The sequence below is a fragment of the Giraffa tippelskirchi genome, chromosome 13 (assembly GCF_054371585.1).
Source record: "Giraffa tippelskirchi isolate mGirTip1 chromosome 13, T2T-mGirTip1v1.2.pri, whole genome shotgun sequence".
NCBI lineage: Eukaryota > Metazoa > Chordata > Mammalia > Artiodactyla > Giraffidae > Giraffa > Giraffa tippelskirchi.
Genome location: NC_137287.1, coordinates 60,254,030 through 60,274,578, shown reverse-complemented (window position 1 = coordinate 60,274,578; position 20,549 = coordinate 60,254,030). Strand labels below are relative to the sequence as shown.

Here is a 20,549-nt window from a genome sequence, read left to right as displayed (position 1 = left end):
AAAATATTAGAGTTTCAGCTCCAGCATCAGTCCTTCCAATGAATATTCAGGACTGATTTGCTTTAGGATTGACATATAAAGAATGTATATATATGTACAACTGAATCACTTTGCTGTACAGAAGAAATTAACACAGTGTTTGCAAATCAACTATACTTAAATAAATTTTTTAAAAATCTAAAGAAAATAGGGATATGCCAAATTCAACAACAACAACAATAATAACAAAGGTATTTATTGTTAAGTGAGCTGCTTCAAAAAATGAACTGCCAAGTCTCAGTTGCTTAACACAGTAAGGTTTTCTTTCTCATGAAGATAAAACCCTCTTGGGTTTTCCTGCTGGGACCCAAGCTCATTCCATCCATATCATCTTCCACACTTGCTTCCAAAGTTGCTCAGGAAAAGGAAAAGAGCATAGAGAACTGCCTCTGAGAGGGTTCAATGGGCCACGACTGGAGGGGATGAACACCACTTCTGCACACTTTGAGCAGAGCTCAGTCACGTGACCACAGGTAATCATAAAGGGGCTGGAATGAGTCCATAAGGAGACGAGGCTGATGAATGTGAACATGTCTCCACTATGTTACTTACTCACTTACCACTATGGCCCACTTAGCCTATGTCTTAGCCTCTCAGGACTCTCAGGATCTTGACTAGGGTGCTGCTCAGATCCCTGTCCTAATATTTCCAGCCTGATGCATTCAAGTCTCAGAGTTTATCAGATAGACAGTAAGGGAAGAAGTTAAATCACAAAGCTCCTACATTCTGGGCTTGAGAAGTACCAGAGGGGAAGGTTTAGGGGACTGGGCAGCAGGATCAAACACCCTGCCCACGAAACATGGGCAATTCGCTTTCTCCTGGGGTTCTCTACTGTGATGACTACTGTCACCACCATGGCACAGATACTTTCTCCATGAACATCCTACCCCCCAATGTAAAAAAGTAAAACAAAACCCATCTTCACACAGTTGAGACAAAAATGGCATTTCAAAGAGACTTTACTACATTCTACGGCCATCTAAGTGAAGAGCTGACCCTTTGGAAAAAACCTTTATGCGGGAAAGATTGGATTTCCCTGGTGGCACTAGTGGTAAAGAGCCTGCCTGCCAATGCAGGAGATGTAAGAGATGTGGGTTCGATCCCTGGGTTGGGAAGATCCCCTGGAGGAGGGTATATCAACCCACTCCAGTATTCTTGCCTGGACAATCCCATGGACAGAGGAGCCTGGCAGGCTATGGTACACGGGGTCTCAAAGAATCAGATATGACTGAATCGACTTAGCACACAAGCACCCTGAGAAAGATTGAGGGCAAAAGGAGAATGGAGACTCAGAGAATGAGATGGTTAGATAGCATCACTGACTCAATGAACATGAATTTGAGCAAACTCCAGGAGATAGCAGAGGACAGAGGAACCTTTTGCAGTCCATGGGGTCGCAAAGAGTCAGACACAACTGAGTGACTGAGCAACAGCAACAAGGGATGACAAATGAAAATGAACAAAACTCCACCAGCTTTTCCTTGTAAGCATCCTGGTTAGCATATTGTTTGCCTCCAGCTATTATCCTCAGAGTCAGGTAGCTGCAACATTAAAGACTCTGCATTGTTTTGTAATCCAGGCTGCTGGGCAGCCAGCATCTGGAGCCTTGCTTTGCTTGCTGTCATCACTCGTCATCATTGTGACAGAGAGCTTTGGAGGGTCCAGTGCCAGCAATCACGTGTTTCACACAGAAGTTACACATGCCACATTCTGTTCACAACTCACTAGCCAGAAGGACCCCACCCAACCCAAAGGGGCTAGGAAGCAATTCTACCGAATGTCTGAGAAGTAGAGAGCCAGCAATATTTGTTGAACATCACTAACAACTGTCACCCACTGAGCAAACCCCAAGGGGAAATGAAATTCAGGTGCAGAGGCAAGTTCTCCATTGTCAGCATCTTGTCCTCCTGAGGAGTGTCATCTCTCAGAGATAAGGGAGACAGAAATTCCTTATATTTGTGTTTTTTTAAAAAATGTATATTTAAAAAATTTTATTCCATGTGTTCTGCTTAACATGCCTTTTCAGATTATTTTGACTATTATTAATTTTTTGAGGAAGGATCGCAACGACTCCAAGATTAAATACACAAGTTTCACTACTGCTGAAGTAAGTGATGACATTCTTTTTAACCTCGACTCCAAGATTAAATACACAAGTTTCACTACTGCTGAAGTAAGTGATGACATTCTTTTTAACCTCAACATAGTTACGTCTTATTAATAGTTTTATTTGTATATGCCCTGTTTACTCAAAGACACTCTCAGTTTATACCCAAATAAGTACACAGTGTAGAAGGGTTATCACTGGCCATTATCTGTAACAACTGCCATCTTGAGTCTGCCTACCAGAGCAAATTTCTTTATATTATGGTCCATTGATGTCATGAAAATGAAAAGATGGTTCCATATTGATTTGCTTCCTAGATTTCGCAACATCAGAAAAGGTGGATCTTAACTTTTTTTTGGTCAAAAGGAGTGTATTTGGTATTCTTTGAGATATGTCTTGATGCTGGTACCACACATATGTTCGTCATTAGCCATTCTTCCACTGAACTGCATCTTCTTAGCTTCTTGAGGATAATGTCACATCAGAATCTTTATTGAAGAAAGATGCTGTAGATTATAGTTATGGCTCCTTATCAGCATAGTCTCCACTTCATCCTAGAAGGAAATGAAATTGCATTTGCACAGTTTGCTCTGTTCAGAGCTCTCTTCTATTGTACTTTTCTCTGCCCCTCGATGCTTATTTTTGTTGCTGGCCTTCCTTTTATTTGGCAATGGATTATTTCATATTTATATTAGTATCTCCCGGTAGCAAAGATATAAATGTGTGATATGTAATTCCAAGGTTGCCTTTTATTTTTCCACTTCAAAGGCCCTCCCTCCCCCAGTCGTATGTACTATGGGCCTTCCATTATATCCACAAAATAATTGTCATGACCACATAATATACTTCATGGTTCCTCTTGTACTTCTTGGTGAAGAGTGAAAAATGAACAAATAATGTATAAAATAAATTGGGAAGAGCATTAATGTACAAAGGACATCTGTTTTGAGCCTTTGCCTGGAGACCAGCAGGGATTAGGTTATCCTAAGAAAGGATTATTAGCCCAAAGTTATCCCAGATGAGGAAAAGATTGACAATCTTGAGTCACTCCTTTACTCAGTCAGCCTGTCAATCATTTACTGAGTGTTCGCATGCACTTTGCTCTGAAGCTCTGAACAAGCAGCTAAGTGACATGGTCAGATTTAAACAACAGGCAAATCATGCTGTTAACCGTGTGAGCCATAGCTGTGTAGGACAGAGGGAGGAATAGATGGGAGATGAAGAGATTTATAGTAATCCAAATGCAAAGTGATGAGAGATTGAATCCAAAGAGTGACAGTGGTGGGAACAGATGAGGAGGAAATAGATTCAGGAATTATCTGAAGATGGAACCTGTTGGCTTGTTGGAAATGGGGACGGAAGAGAAGGAATGGGAGGGAGAATGCCCCGGTGGCTGGCTTGGGCAGTTAGGTGGATGGTGGTACTAGTTATTGAATGTGAATACGAAAGGAAGAATGGTGTGTGTGTGATGAAATTAGTAGTAGAGGAGCTGCCGGGAGGGATATGATGAGTTAATTATGTGGGTCTGCAGGTCAGCAGAAAGTTTCATTTATTTAATGAGTTACAGCGTGCCTGGGCTCCAGCTACAAGTAGGGCAATCGGATCATTCTCATATAAAGTGAAAGTGTTAGACACTCAGCCGTGTCTGACTCTATGCGACCCCGTGGACTGTAGCCCATCAGGCTCCTCTGTCTGTGGAATTCTCCAGGCAAGAATACTGGAGTGGGTAGCCATTTCCTTCTCCAGGGGGTCTTCCTGACCCAGGGGTCAAACCTGCATCTCCTGCATTGCAGGCAGGTTCTTTACCGTCTGAGCCACCTGGGAAGCCCCATTCCCATACAATGCGGTAGTTAAAAGTATGGTGTGGATGAGACTGTGCTAGACTGTGAGTGCAGTTAGAAGAGCCCCCTTTCCCCTGTACCTTCAACCTCTCTCCTGCGCCTGGATGCTTTTATCAGCAGCGAAACATGCTCTCAGGTTTCCCACCTTGAAGATCCTCTCTGGACCCCTCCTCCCTTCAGCTCTGGCTTCACCCTCTCCTGAACTTGCTCTTTCTATAGCATCTTCAGAACACTCCACTTTCTGCAGTGTCGTTGGAGCAATATCATTGCTCCATTTCTAGCAATGTGAGGATGATCCCACATATCCTCACTGCTCCTGGCTGCTCTGAATGCAGGAGAATGACTCTTTGTCTTCCTCTGGGTGACCTGCCACTGAAGTTAACACTGTTTATGCCTCTTTGTCTCGCAATGTCCCCTGGGAAAACATCCCTTTTGGTCCTTGCTTGCAACCTGTTTTGCTGTTAGGCTTGATTCTAGTCTGCGAGCCTGGGCTGCAGGTTAAACCGTGGCTGTCCCATTCCTCCAGCTTCTCCATACCCCCCATCTCCTCCCCATAGAGGCATCCCCAAACTGCTTTAGTCACTTCCTTCAATGAAAATTCCCATGGGAATAGGTGTAATATGTTCGGATGTTTATTTCACAAAATGCAGAGTTTTAGAGGAGAAGAAATGTTTATAGTAATACAAGCTCACTGTAGAAGTTATTCAGAACATGTGAAAATGTATAAATACAAAAAAATTTCCGGTTATTATTATCCAGAAATGACCACTCTTAACATTTTCAGTGGGCTTCCTTTCCTTCACACTTTTGTCTATGTGTCTCATACATATTTTATTCAAAATAAGATTCTACTATATATGTAGTTTTTTAAAAAGTAAAGGTATATTTCCATTGTTAATAAATACAGATGGATACAATTTTTAAAAAATTGTTTTATTGAAGTATGGTTGATTTAGATTGTTGTGTTAATTTCTGGCATATAGCACAGTGACTCAGTTATACATATGTGTATTCTTTTTCATATTCTTTTCCATTATGGTTTTTACTGGATATTGAATATAGTTTCCTGTGCTATATGGTAGGAACTTGTTGTTTATCCATTCTATATATAATAGCTTGCATCTGCTAACCCCAAATTCCCAATCCATTCCTCCCCATCTACCCCCTCAGCTCAGCAACCGTAAGTCTACAGATGGACATAATTTTTTTTGGACATAATTTTTAATGGAATTGCATTCTGTTAGATGGGTTGCTCTATTTTAATCAATTCTTTATCGGCATGCAGGTGGCTTCTGATTTTTTCATATTATAAACAAGGCTGTGATAAATGGCCTCATTATACATAGATTTTTGTGTGGCCTTTCTGTGTGTAACTTAGTTCCTTTAAAAATATGGCTAGAAAGTAAATTACTGGATCAATGTATTTACATTACAAAATCTAATACATACTGCAAAATGCTTTTTAGTTAAAACCTGCCAGTTTACTCTTTGGCCAGCAAGATATTCTCAACATATTCTGGGTGTTTTAAAATCTTGGCCAATATGATAGATAAATAATTAACATTCTATTGGCCTCAATTTAGGTTTGATTACTTGAGAAACAGAACAGGTGGTTATTAATCATCTGTGTTTCTATTTCTTATGAATTTGCTTGCCATGAACATTGGTGGTTGCCCAGTTTGCTACTGGCACATCTGTATTGACTCTTACTACATCTAGACAGTGTAATAACAATGATTACTGTCATTATTTAGAGTAAAATTGACTGAATCTGATGCACACATTCATATAAGTTCTGTGAGGGCAGGAACCATATGTGTCCTGTTCATTTTTGATGTTATAATGTGTTTCACAGTACTTGGCATATCTAGGAAATTAATAAATATTGGTTGAATTAATATAACCCCCTGTTTTTCATTGGTTTAAAAAAATAGACTTTATGTTTTAGAGTAGTTTTCAGTTCACAGCAAAATTGAATGGAGGGAACAGAGATTTCTCATATGCCATATATCTCCTGCCCCACCCCAATAGCCTCCCCCAATATCAGCATCCCTCACCAGATAATACATTTGTTACAATTGATGAACCTGCACTGACACAGCATCACCCCCAAGAGTCCATAGTTCACATTAGGGTTCATGCCAAGCCGCTTCAGTCATGTCCATCTCCTTCCGACCCATGAAATGTAGCCTGCCAGGCTCCTCCGTCCATGGGATTCTCCAGGCAAGAATACTGAAGTGGGTTGCCATGCCTTCCTCCAGGGAATCTTCCTGATCCAGGGACTGAACCCACGTCTCCAGGGGCTCCTACACTGCAGGCAGATTCTTTACTACTGAGCCACTGGGGAAGCCCACTCTGATTTTAACATGATAATATTTAGGTCAGCAATGAGGCAAAGCAAAATTGAGGTAAAGAAGTTCTTTAGGTGTGCCTCCTGTCCTTTTATCCAATTAGGGCTGAAGAATGACCTCTTTGTTGTGAAGTATTAACCAGACTCAGAAAACTCGTGATAGAAGTGGATAAACTTGGCAAGGAACATGGAGGTTTTCAGAACCTTCTTGGTCTCTGAACTACCCCTGATCAGGTTTGTTGACTATAATTTGAATGCTTTCTTACCTTGCTTTCCACTGGCTGTGAGTGGTTCAGTGGCTGTAATTCTCTTCTGGCCCAGAATTTAACCAACACTTTCCAAAGGCAGATGAAACATTAGAATCTGATGACATGGGGAGTTCTTCATTGACTAATACCCTACTCAAAGGTGATGACAGTTCTTTTGCTACTGAATCACCAGCTCTTGCCATCACAGTGCACAGCACATGTTAGGGACTCAATGAATATCTGTTGATTGAACAAGTGAATGAATGATTTTCCATAAATGATTAACATCAAATATCAAGTCCTTGCACTAAAATGAATTTTCCTAAATTCTTTTTTGACTTCACCTCAAGGCATGAAATTAATTCCTTGATCAGGGATCAAACCCACACCCACTGTGGTAGAAGCATGGAGTCTTAACCACTGGATCACCAGAGAATTCCCCTTTAAATTAAAAAAATTTATTTTTATATTTTTGATAAATTCTTCATTTCTATACAGTTTTAATTAAAGAAACCTCCCCCCTTCTTTTTCTTTTCATAGAGTAGTGTTTTTTTTTTAAACACCCCATCACCATTTTTGCTGCTATTTAGTGAATTAAGTCTAAACTCATTAGCCAAGCATTTGAAGTCCTCCATAATGCTATGCTCTCAAACTATCCTCCTAGGATTACTAATTTTCAGATAGGCTTCCCTGGTGGCTCAGATGGTAAAGAGTCTGCCTACAATGCAGGAGACTTGGGTTCGACCCCTGGGTCAGGAAGATCCCCTGGAGAATGAACTGGTAACCCACTCCAGTTTTCTTGCCTGGAGAATTCCATGGACAGAGGAGCCGGGTCTCAGAGTTGGACATCACTGAGCGACTAACACTACTACTACTCAAACTCTTCTGCTATTTGGCTCCCACTGACCAGGTCAAATCCCATCTCCTCTGTTACAATGCCTGTAAGATTTCCTGTGGTGAATGCTATGACAACCTCCCCCATAGCCATTCCTCTTTTCTTTGTCATCAGCCTAATTTTGCTTGTGAGAACCATGCCTTCCCCATGTGGGAAGAAGCCTAACTCCATTTTTGGCGCTAAATGGAGTTGAAAGTAATTAACACAATCCTGTATCCTGGCTGTGAATATTGATTCGGAAATGGATATGTGATTCAGTTCACACCAGAGTCTGAGACAGACTAGGTTTGCTGGGAATTGTTGGTTTTCTCTGTGATAAGAAGGCATGAAATTGTGGAAATTGTTGGCAGCTGTCTTGCTTTGGTGGAGCTGACATGATAGGAAGCAGAGAAAGAAGCTGGTCCCTGACAATATCATTAAGTCCTACAAAGCCCATCTTCTAGTAGATTTTCAGTGATACGAGTGAAGTGAAAGTGACTCAGTCATGTCTGACTCTGCGACCCCAAGAACTGTGTAGTCCACCAGGCTCCTCTGTCCATGGAACTCTCATTGGAATACTGCAGTGGGTTGCCATTCCCTTCTCCAGGGGATCTTCCCAACCCAGGGATTGAACCCAGGTCTCCCGCATTGCAGGCGAATTCTTTACCAACTGAGCCACCAGGGAAGCCCCCAGTGACATGAGATGTGCCAATAATTCAGCTTTATTATTTAGCCTAGTTAGAGTTGGGTTTTTTGTTGTTATTTGCATCTGTACCACCTGCCTTCTCCTAAGTTCAATCCAGTTTCTCTCCTAAGCACTTTCTTCTAGTACTTTTTACATACTTCCTGTTAGTTTATATATGTATATATATATATATATATACATATTTGTGTATATGTATATATATATATATATACACATACTTGTTGTTGTTCATTCATTAAGTCGTGTCTGACTCTGAGACCCCTTGGACTGCAGCACACCAGGCCTCCCTGTCCCCCACCAACTCTTGGAGTTTGCCCAAGTCCATGTCCATTCAATTGGTGTGGCTCAGATAGTAAAAAATCTGACTGTAATGCAGGAGACCCAGGTATCTGGATCAATCCCTGGGTAGGGAAGATCCCCTGGAGAAAGGAATGACAACCCACTCCAGTACTCTTGCCTGGGGAACCTGGAGAATCCCATGGACAGAGGAGCCTGGTGGGCTACAATCCATGGGGTCACAAAGAGTCAGACATGAGTGAGCGGCTAACACTAACAGTTATTATATAGCAAAAATGTGCTATACTAATAAATATACTAACAAATATACATAGATACATATATGTACGGATTGAGTTCTATTGATGGTAGGTAAGATGGACAAGCCTTTAAATAGCATTGCCTTTCATAGTGACAAATTTAATTTCTTTTCAGAGATTTCAGTCACCTTTTAGTCCTTGTGAATTTATCAGTGACAATCTCCACCTATTGCCAGTATGTTTAGTACTTTTAACATCTCTCATACATGCTAATCTCCCTCTTCAACAAAGAGAACAGCCTTCAGGCTCAGAAACCTCTAGGCAATGCTAACTAAGTGGTTTTAATATCATTGTTTTCAGTGTGTTCATTTTTACTTTATCAGCTGTTTATGTCACATGACATCTCTTTTCTACTTCAGTAATTTGCATTCTACTTTAGATAGTGATGCAAAATTTCCTCTTTAGATTGATCTGAGAAATGTGAATCAATAATAATATAAATGGTATGAAGATTTAAGGGATAAAGTAGAACTCAGATGATTAAATAGGACACTCTGGTGTAAAGACACACTCTCTAGATCTGGAGAACAGGGACCGGAGTCTCTCTTTCCCCATGCAACTCCAGACACATCACTTAGCCCCTTGTGCTACAATTCCTGCCTATCTCACAGTGCTTTACAAATGTCAATTATCATCAAATTACTATTTGTGTTGGGTATTGCCTGTATTAGGCTTCCCAGGTGGTGCTAGTGGTAAAGAACCCGCCTGCCAATGCAGGAGACAAAAGAGATGTGGGTTCAATCCCAGGGTCAGAAAGATATCCTGGACGAGGACACGGCAACCCACTCCAGTATTCTGGCCTGGAGAATCCCATGGACAGAGGAGCCTGGTGGACTACAGTCCATGGGGTCGCAAAAGAGTCAGACACTGCCTGTATCTCAGAGCTGATAAGGTTTAGATTCTGCCAGTGAGATGCACTTGGGATTTGAACAGCACAAGGATTGTGTCATTCTTCCTCCTGCAGCCACTCACAGGATATAAATTTGTGCAGTGAAGCTAGATGCCAAACACTGCTCCTGACAGGCACTAGCTTCTAAGCTGCAGGGTGGCTGTGACATTCGCCATGGTTTCCTGTCATTTCCTGCAATTTCTGATCTCTGGATGCAGTGTCTTCCTGACATCAGGTCCACAGCTGATGCGGAATAACCTGAAAGTTACAGGGTATCCCTCTCGACCTTCACCCATCCACTCCTTCCAAAGTCCTTGTGCGCATCTGATTTCATGGGTTAAATATCTTTCTATTGGTAATACCTTGAGTCATCTCTTTTTCCCTCACTGAATCCTGACATATTATTTGTTTCATTGAATTTATTAAAAAAAAAAACCCAACTACTTATGTTTAATAATAATACAATAAGAGTGAACAAAAAGTTATTATTAATACTAGTCACTTGGGCTAAGCATTTTGCAGGCATAACCTCCTTCTGTCTTCTTAAGAACCCAATGAGGTAGTTTTTATTACTATCCTCATTCTGCAGAGGAGGAAGCTAAGGCAGAGGGCTGCACACTAACCAAGGTCTCAGAGGTGGCCAGCGGTAGAGTTGGAGTTTGACCTTCGGCTGTGTGAATTCAGAGTCCTCAAGGACTCTGTAGTAGACTGCCCTTCCCCTCGCAATAAAGAATTTACTTTGGGTCACCTATAAAGTCAACTTCGGGTCTGAAACTAGAAGTGTTTTGGAATTCAGAAGTTTCAATTTTTAGGAGAGTGACACAGTACACATACTGCATGTTACTTGCGGGGACAGCACAAGTGGGGTCTGGGATAGGACGCTGTAATCAAACATCCTAATTCTGCAATGAAATGAGCGTTCATTTAAATAAGGTAAAGCCCATAATAAATAGTCATAGGACATTGCAGTTGCTACCCAGTGAGTTTAGGTGGCAAATTATTTACAAAAATATTTTTGGTTTTCAGAGCTTTGTTGATTTCAAAATTACAGATCAGGAATTATGGACCTGAATTTGTTTTTAACTTTTGTTTTTTGCCACCCTGCATGGCATATAGATCTTAGTTGCCCAACTAGGGATCAAATCTTGGCCCATGGCAGTGAGAGAGGAGAGCCCAAACCACTGGACTGCACTTTTAATTAAATATTAACAAATAGAAAAGATAAGCTGAGCAGATTGAAAAAAAATTTTTTTTCATCTATTGTCTTATTTTAAGTGTGTCTTCGGTCTAACTTTTTGTAACCACTCCCTTTTTAGCCAAAGCATTCAGGCAAAGTCTTATTTCATATCTATTTATGTCAAATGTACTTACAAGTATATTTACTTTATAGACACCAAAAGGTTGTCTGTCATGTGCTTCACAACGCCCAGCATATCACTCTGCGTCAAAGGAAAGAAACAGACAAAAAATCAGCAACTTAGTAGGGAAAAGCATGCTCAAAATATGTTAGGTTCACCTTCTAATACAACCTGAACTTCTTATATGGCATTTCTGTTAATCTTAAGTTATTTGTTTATTAAGGTCTTAGCTAAAATATAAGTATAGTTTTAACACCATGTTAATCAATATATTCCAGTTACTTGTAAGAGGGTAACAGACTGTCCTAAACTCAATGGCTTAAAATAATTTATTATTGCTCTCATGGTTCTGTGGGTCCCATGGGTTGACTGAGATGGCCTCATTTGGGGTTTCTCATGGGGCTGCACAGTTGGGGCTAAAGGCACAGTGAAAGTTTGACTGTGTAGAATGTCCAAGATGGCGCACCCATCTGGCTAGCAGTTGATACAGGGGCTCAGCCAGGGTTATCATTTAAGGCACCTGTGTGTGGCCTCTCTTGCTTGGGCTTCCTACAGCATGATGGCTGAGTTCTGGGGGAGAGCCCACTAAAAATAAATATTCCAGAGACCCAGGTGGAAGCAGAAAGACTTCTTATGATCGAGCCTTAGAAATCACTTAACATCACTTCTACCTGATTCTTTTCATCAAAAGTGAATCACAGGCCCAGCCCAAATTCAAGAGGAGGATGATATGAAAGGATGTAGATGTTGGAGGCATGGCTCATTGAGGGGCAGGGTCATCTTTGAAAACAACTCTCAGACAACATATATGTTTACAGAGTTTAAAAGTAAATTAAAAAATCATATACACAGAGACAAAAGTTTTATTGCCCAGCAATGGAGACAAAAATGCCTTGAAATTGTACTTCAGTTTTTTTTCAATATCTTAGAACTTTTGAACACAGCCAAAAAACAAATAAATGGCATGACTGACATCTAAGAGGTAGTCAAATGTAGAGCTGAAGTACGGAAACTCCGAGTTGAGCAGACAGGAGAAATTCTCTAAAGCTGTAAAAATATAAGGACAGGCTTTTCAAATGCTGTGACATTATTATAGGTCTCTGGCAAACCATGATAACCCTTCTAGTGTATAATCAGGATCAGGTTGGCTTACGAACAAAAGACGAGAGGAGATAATGAGGCAGCCTTTGTAGTTGTAAACCAATCATTCCTACCTTTTTTTTTTCTTTTGAGTCACACACCCTATTGAGCATATGGGAAAATTTAGGACATTTTTTTCCACGAAAAGAAAATGTATTTTAAAAATTTAAGTAGAGTTGATGTACAGTATTATACAGAAAAAATGTATATTTGTTTCCTTTTTTCCCTCCTCCATTCTTTCTTCCCTTGTTTCCTTCTCTCTTCCCTCCTTCTCTTCCTTCATTCCTTCTATAATTATTTATAGAGCACTGATTCTGTATTTTAGACACTGATCTGGACCAAGGGATAGAGTAGGGAGGACAGATCCTTCTCTAGTCTCACAACGTGTCCATTTTTATGATACAGAGACAGAAAAAACCCAAGTATAATAATAAACAAGACAACCCCAGAATGTTATAAGGAACAAACTGTGTACACAACATCTTGCATACAATTTTATGGGGTTCACAGTCATGCCGCTGACCCTCCTTCCTTGCTGTGCAATCAGTAACTTCTCTTTTAAATCAAAGAGCAAGTTTTCAACATAAGCAGTGTGGATATGGTTGGTGATTATCAATTGCTTTGTCACTTATACATGGTACAAAGGTGTTGACTGGCCCAAGTTGTTTTCAACAATGAAGGACAATTATATGCAGTGTCATTTGAGCTGATTTTCCTAATCATTGGAAAAGCACTGATGGCTTCTGATGACATTTCAGAAAGTACTACTGCTGGTGAGCACAAAAATGTGCATTGCAAGGCTTTCCATAGCTTTCAGTTCAGTTGCTCAGTTGTTTCTGACTCGGTGACCCCACGGACTGCAGCACGCCAGGCTTCCCTGTCACCAACTCTCAGAGCTTACTCAAACTCATGTCCATCGAGTTGGTGATGCCAACCATCTCATCCTCTGTCGTCCCCTTCTCCTCCTGCCCTCAATCTTTCCCAGCATCAGGGTCTTTTCCAATGAGTCAGCTCTTCGCATCAGGTGGCCAAAGTATTGGAGTTTCAGCTTCAACATCAGTCCTTCCAATGAATATTCAGGACTGACTTCCATTAGGATTGACTGGTTGGATCTCCTTGAAGCCCACGGGACTCTCAAGAGTCTTCTCCAACACCACAGTTCAAAAGCATCAATTCTTTGGCGCTCAGCTTTCTTTATAGTCCAACTCTCACATCCATACATGACTACTGGAAAAGCCATAGCTTTGACTAGGCTGGCTGGCCTTTGTTGGTAAAGTAATGTCTCTGCTTTTTAATATGCTGTCTAGGTTGGTCATAGCTTTTCTTCCAAGGAGCAAGTGTCTTTTAATTTCATGGCTGCAGTCACCATCTGCAGTGATTTTGGAGCCCAAGAAAATAGTCTCTCACTGTTTCCATTGTTTCCCCATCTATTTGCCAGGAAGTGATGGGACCAGATGCCATGATGTTAGTTTTCTGAATGCTGAGTTTTAAGCCAACTTTTTCACTCTCCTCTTTCACTTTCATCAAGAGGCTCTTTAGTTCTTCTTCGCTTTCTGCCATAAGGTTTCCATAGCTTTACTAAAAACAAAAAACTGCCCCTTCTAGGGAGCTATCTGCTTCCCCTTATTAAAAAAAATTAAATGAATCCATTAGCATGGGTTTGCATTTCAAATTCTCATTGTACAGGAGACTCTAGGAACCTACCCTTTCATCCATATTCTGAAGACGATAGTGAAGGGTGTATGATTTGCTTTGGAGATTTTTTCCTTTATATCCTATGTTCTTCTGTTCTCACCACAAATTGTACTTCTGGCCTTGGTTATTATGACATCCTGTGAGTATTTAAACATATACTTTTACCTTTGGCAACATTTTAAGTTTTTTTCATTAGTGTAACTTTTGCAAAAATGAAATGCAAATATCCATTTATCTTATCCCATCATAATATGTGAGACATAGCTCTAAACTTTTTGTTAATTGGGAAATATTTTAACTGGTAACATAAAACTGTTACTCCATGTTTTTTTCTACTTTTTGGTGATTTATGAATATCAGGCTTTTATGCTTTTTTCAGTTAAAGGGTATTTTAATATCTGGCATTTCATTGGAATGAATGTAAAACTGGAGTGAGTATAATCCAAATATAACTATTTCAGGGATTGGTAAAATACATCCCTGTGGGTCAGATCCACCTATTTTCATAATAAATTTCTAGTGGAATACAGGCACACTCATTCTTTTACATATTGTGTATGGCTGTTCTCATGTTTGCTTTTTCCCCTTCAAAAACAAGTTTGCCCGTACCTGATTTAGAGGAAAAATAATTCTATTTCCTTGCTGATGACTGACACAAATTCTATGTATTTATCATATGCCATAGATAAGTGAATTTACATGACTACTATGTGTCAAACACTATGCTGGGGATATAAAGACAAAAATTTGTGTTTACAGCTTAACAATAGCTCCAAGATGATTAATTTAAAAAAATTATGGTAAGTCCCTAAAGTCATACCTTCCTATCATAGCTCAGTTGGTAAAGAATCCACCTGCGATGCAGGAGACCCCTTGGGAAGATCCCCTGGAGAAGGGAAAGGCTACCCACTCCAGTATTCTGGCCTGGAGAATTCCATGGACTGTATAGTCCATGGGGTCGAAAAGAGTCAGACACGACTGAGCGACTTTCACTTTCACTTTTCAAGAATGAATACAGGTTTTATACTGAGATGACACAATTCATTGGTGACACTTTGACTTGGGAGAAAATGTGGGTTTTTCTGAACTTTAATCATGCTAAAATTGCAGTATAAAATTGAGTCAATGCTGCTCAGAATTAGGTCTAAAGTTTTCAAAAAATTACCCATATAAATATATGGAAAAAAACATATCAGAAATTTCCATTTCATTTTGCCAAGTGAGCCTGGGGCTGGGGTTGTTCATCCAAAATCCTATTAACTCATTATCTGGTGACTCCAGGTCCTTGTTTATGAAGTTCTTGAGGAAGTCCCTTGAGTAACATCTCCTGTGAGTCTGTGGTCCCCAAGGCCGCCTGAAATGAGAGCTCAAAAATGGTGATTTAATTCAATAAACATTTATTGAGGCCTACCATGTGGGAAGCTGGAGATGGAAATGGCAACCCACTCCAGTATTCTTGCCTGGAGAATCCCATGGACAGAAGAGCCTGGTAGGCTACTGTACAGGGGGTCGCAAAGAGTTGGACATGACTGAGCACACACAAACCTGTGGGAAGCAATCTACTGGTGCAGTGGGGGCTCCTGCCTTTTAGCGATTCAAAATATCCCAATCTGCAGGATCCTAATGAAAGCATTCTATAACTTTTGGAGAAGTGTTTAGGTGTTGAAAAAGTTACCCATGTCTTGCCAACTCCTAATCTGTTTTTACCCCAATTCATTTCATGTATCAGACTGTTCATGGTTTTTGGCTGTGCCTTGAAGGATGTGGGATCTTAGCTCCCCAACCAGGGATCAAACCTGTGCTCCCTGCAGTGGAAGCACTGAGTCCTAACTACTGGACTACCAGGGAAGTCCTGCTCTTGTTGGATCAGAATCATTAAACACTAGTCTTCACAAATCTGGCTTAAATGTATGAAGGCAGACCCAAAGGGAAGTATACAATTGTATTTTCCTGCATTCCTGGAAGATTCTTTACCACTGAGCTACCAAGGAAGACACTTACTGTATTTTCTTAAAGAGTGTACAAACAAGGTCACAACACTTGTGAGCTACAAGGAGAAGCCAGCACGGTTCTTGAAAAAGAATCCTTTGGAAGAGCTCAGTCACCCTGCCTCCTCCTCCACCCCTCCTCTCCCAGAGCACCCAGTTTCTTGGTCTCAGTTTTCAGCAGCTGGAAAAGAGAGATAATGGCAGCCATGCAGAGTTGCCAGCTTTAGTAACTCTAGTTCCTGGAATGAAGGACAGGAAGCCTTTTAGATATCAGCATACCCTAACTCTGCTAGCTCCTATGGCATAAATCATTCGGCTGTCAGCTAATTACAGTATTGGAAAGTTTACATCATTCATCTTTTTATGGAATCTCTTGATGAAGGATTCTGGAGACGAAAACTCTTGACAATTTCCACGATCTTAAAAAAGGAACGCTGACCTAGAGGAGAGACGGGACAAAAGATGAGCATCTGATAAGTTTCAAGCAGCAATGGGATTTTACACAGTAGCCTATTTAAAGTGGTGCTGATGAGCACTTAGATTAAGTTCTTGGAAAAAGACAGAAATGTGACTTTTGTCAGACACAATCCCATTTTATTGAACGCATGGTTATTTTGCACTTATTAAGTATCAATACTATGCACCTGCTTCCAGGTAACAACCCTATGAGGCAAGTATTAAAATGTCACTTTACAGATAAAGAAACTGAGGCACACAGAAAATTAAAGTGTCCAAGCTCTGACAGCTGGTGGGTAGTAGAGCCAGAAGCGAAACACGAGGCAATCTGGCTGCAGAGCCCATGGCTCTCGGCCACTGCTCTGCTGACCTCACCCCTGGTCTCAGCCATTCCTCGACCTGCCAGTGGACACCAGCTGAAGCCTGTCGTTTTCGTGCAATTACTCGAAGCCCCGCTCCAGGTCCTAGCTCTCCAGTCCCGCCTGGGCCCTCTCTCTCTCTCCCTCCCTCGGGGTCCCGGGGGCTGCTCCTGGCCGCGCTTCCCGGGGAGCGGCGCCAGCACCCTGCGGCCCTGGCAGCGCGCCCCCGCGGCCGGCGGGAACACGCGGGAGCGGCGCGCACGTGCCGCCGGGAAGGGGCCGCCCGGGCCGCGCCAAGATGGCGGCGGCCGCGGCCGCAGCGGCGACGGTTGGCGGCGGCCCGTGAGGCGGGCGGGGCCGGCGGCTCGGAGGCGGGGTCCCGGGCGAGCCGCTCTGGGAGGCGGGGGGCCGTTTCCATAGCGGCGGCAGGAGGTGTCGCGCCGGGGAACTTCCTGGTTCCCGGGCTCGGCTTTGCCGGGATCCTCTCGGAAGGGAAACAATGGGGCGGAGGGCACTGCGGTAGCCGCCGCCGCTGCGCCGGGACCTGCTCGGCCCCCCGGGACCACCCGCCCACAGCCGCCGCCGACGGGACCGTTCGGAGGTAAGTTCATTTTCCCCTTTCCCATTGCGAGGGGCTGGCGGCGACTGAGCTCGGCGGGCTTCCCCCGGGCACGGACTCGGAGGTGGCCCCGGGGAGCCGGACGCCGCCATTCGCGGCTCTAGGGGAGGTGGACGAGCGGCGCTCCCGGCCCCCGCCCTCGAGGGGGCCGGCTCCGGAAACGCGCGCGGCCGCCCGGCCCCCGCCCCCTGGATCCTGGACGGCGGGGTGCTGCGGGTGTGATTGGCAGGTCGGCGGGCGCCGGGCGAGGGGCGCCGGGGGGCGTGCGGGCAGGATTTGGCTGGGACGGCGCGGGAGGGGGACCTGCCGACCGGTGAAGGGGGCTCGTGGAAGGGGCGGGGGTCGGCCAGATCCCGGGGAAGGGGAGACCCGCTGCCTCCCTCAGTTCCCCGCCCCCCGGCAAGTTTCGGTCCCCGGGAGACGTGTCTCCCTTGCAAGTTCCAGTTGCGTCCTCCAGAGTCCAAGTGGGCAGGACTGAGGCAAACTTCGTTCTTTTAAAATTATTGCCTTCCTGCCGCGGAACTTCGTTTCGACTAGGCAAGGGGAGGATGGGGGTGAATGAGGGCTTTGGAGAGCCTGGAAATCTGTGCGCCTTTGCAAAGTTTGCAAAATACTTGGGAGCTCACAGCCGGCTGTTGGTGCGGTAGTTGTGATGCGGGCGAACGGTTACTCGTAGGTATTTTAACTGAAATTGTGAGGGGTCTGTGGATCCACGGGTGAACATTTCTATACATTGAAATGCCCCTGCCCCCCGCCCTTCATTTTAATCCACAGATGCTTTTTAGTCGGTAGATTTCAACATGAGTTAAATGAACCGCTTATGGGACTGGGAAGGAGTTTTGAATTGGGGCAGTAACAAGTCATGGAAATAATGTGACATAGAAAAAACGTGGGGACTCGGTTTTAAGTACTTTGCTGGAAGAAAGTGATTTCAATCGTGTATTAATCCGTTTATAAATAGAAGTAAGTCTTTGGGATACTTAATATTTCGTAGCGTAGAGAGGTCGGACAAAACTTTAGATACCACCCTGGCCAACTCCCTCATATATTGAATCTATGGGAAGTTCTGTTCAGGAAAGTCAGGGTGCTTTTTTCTTTTGTGAAGTCATCTTAATAAGAATCAGATTAGGCAGCATTAAATGGACGGTGGTTTATTTGCTTTTATTCCTCACTCTGTCAGACCCTAAAGTTAAGAAGAACAATACTGAGCTTGCTTTTTTTTTTAATAGTAAAGTTTGTAAACATTATCTAGTTTATTATTTAAAATGGATGTTGTTCCTATGTTATGTTCTATATAGCCAATTGAAATATGTAAAAATGTAAGAGAAAAGAACCTACACGAATAAAAGTATAAATTAAAAAACCAAAGCCTTAATCTCCAATACAGGTATTCTGAGTTAATAGAAATTCCTTTGCTGATTATGTCTTTAAAGAATTACTCAGGTGTTACTAGGGCATCAGAGAAGCATCATTTGCCAAACATTAAGTACCTGGGCCCTAAGTCTTGCTGTTGGTGCCTACTTAATGTTTTTAGCTAGCAGACCTGGCTCTCTGGGGTTAGGGTTATGTTTCTGGTGAGAATAGCCCATTACCAGTTATAACATTGTTTTGATATGAAATAGCTCCTTGGGAGGACAGCTGACATTGGTTAAACAAGCCAGTAAGTACAAGTGTTGGCTTTGGCACCATCTGTTAATTGGCTGGTCATCCTTGGGAACTGAGACAGCTTCCTGGTATGGCAGATGCAAGCTGGGCCCCAGTACCAAGCAGAGGTTGCCTGGTCAGTTCGGTTTTTGGTCAGTTCAGTCTTTGCCCATGGTGTTCCCTTCTATCTTAAGTTACTGTTACATTTTGTAGCTATTGAAGATGAGTGAAAAAGAGGCCAGTAAATTTAAGCTAGTGGCAAATTGAAAAGAAGCAAAATTACTTTGATTGTACATGCTAGGAATGTTAAGGCAGTTTGAAGTCCTGCAAAAAACTTAGACAACAATACCAGAACTTTTAAGAATTGCTGCTTCAGTTAGAAAGTGGCAAGTGATTACACTTTATGGTTTATGCTTGCAATTTCACTTTAACCATTTTTGTTTTGTTTAGTGAAATAGTACTGTTACCAATAATACTCTGATCATTTATTACCAGAAAGGTATAGCTTGTCCCTTCAGTGTGATTTTTGAAAGGTGTATTGCCTTGCTAGATGTGATTTATTTATATTTAGTGTCTCATTTTTTTCCTTTAGAAAGTGTCTGAATTTTTACAGTAAAAGTCAATACCAAAGTAATATTCATTTGAAAGAAAGCTGACTTCTTCAACATTTCTTTATAGTACGTGGACATTAGAGCATGAGAATTAATCACAAACACTTGAAGTTTCAACTGGTCTCTGCCATTTCCAGGTTATGGCATTTTATGAAGATAACTTAGTTTTTAAAAGGTTGTTTCTTTGTAAAATTGGGGAGAATTATAAATTCACATTTGTTTATTCAGCAAATATTTCTTGGGTGCCTTTTTGTACCCACAGCCTTGTGTCATGTACCTTGTTTTGAACAACTAGAGGGATCGGTCCTTTGAAGTACAGTACATGGAACTATAAAACTTGTCACCAGGGAACCTGACTTGATTGGGAGGGGCAGGGCAAGCTGTCCTGAGGAAGTCACTGGTAAGACCTGAAGGATGAGGAAGAGATGGCAGTTGGAAGGGTGGGACACTTTTGAGTATGACGGAGAGCATGTCGAGAAGAGAATGCTTGTGGGTGAGTGAGTTCTCTCTGTGGCACCTATCCCACCAGTGTTGGTTGTGGAGAGAAGGTAGGCTCTTGGCCTCACGAACTGTCATTGTCTGAACCAGGTGGCTCAGCCTTTGTAGAAAAAGAGTCTGTCCAGATGACTCTGACCTCGCTAGACTGGAGATGACTCTGCACACTTTGGTGTCCGCACCGATTACTTGATAATTTCTATATCTGTAAAACTGGAATTAAATGTTAAAAGGTTCTTTGATTTCCTTAGACTGTATGATATCGGTGTTTTTAAATTTTGAGAACATTTTCCTTGGAAGAGCTTAGACTGCCTTATTTAAAATGTCTACTCACAAAATGCAAGTAGCAATTCACTCTAAGCTCTGGAGTTTCACATCTTGTTTGGTTAAGTATTTGGGGCTGTAAAAGGATTACTTAATTATCCTCTGAGAGAGGTATACATTGCACCTGTGTCTTGATGACACTGATACTAGTGTAGTTTTCATTTTATCCTGGAATTTTTCTTCACTGAATTAACAAGGGAATTAAAAAAT

General features: G+C 42.2%; 1 protein-coding gene across 1 annotated transcript; it reads right to left on the bottom strand.

Annotated features, from left to right (window-relative positions):
* Window positions 1–2,246: 2,246 nt before the first annotated feature.
* Window positions 2,247–17,989, bottom strand: LOC145530949 (uncharacterized). The gene is made up of 7 exons (XM_081552282.1): window positions 17,892–17,989; window positions 16,663–17,739; window positions 16,111–16,270; window positions 13,853–13,980; window positions 11,022–11,089; window positions 6,604–6,825; window positions 2,247–2,700 (listed from the first exon to the last, which is right to left on the bottom strand). Exons 1-2 carry the CDS (start codon window positions 17,987–17,989, stop codon window positions 16,752–16,754), a joined length of 1,086 nt encoding a protein of 361 aa, XP_081408408.1. The 3' UTR covers window positions 2,247–2,700; window positions 6,604–6,825; window positions 11,022–11,089; window positions 13,853–13,980; window positions 16,111–16,270; window positions 16,663–16,751.
* Window positions 17,990–20,549: the final 2,560 nt, after the last annotated feature.

Bases quoted from the DNA above. Each gene is read 5' to 3' on its own strand.
- LOC145530949 (XM_081552282.1), bottom strand. From the start codon at position 17,989: ATGTTCACCCGTGGATCCACAGACCCCTCACAATTTCAGTTAAAATAC. The intron at 17,740-17,891 runs GTGAGCTCCCAA...AGTTTGCCTCAG, and splicing joins TACCGCACCAACAGCCGGCT to TCCTGCCCACTTGGACTCTG.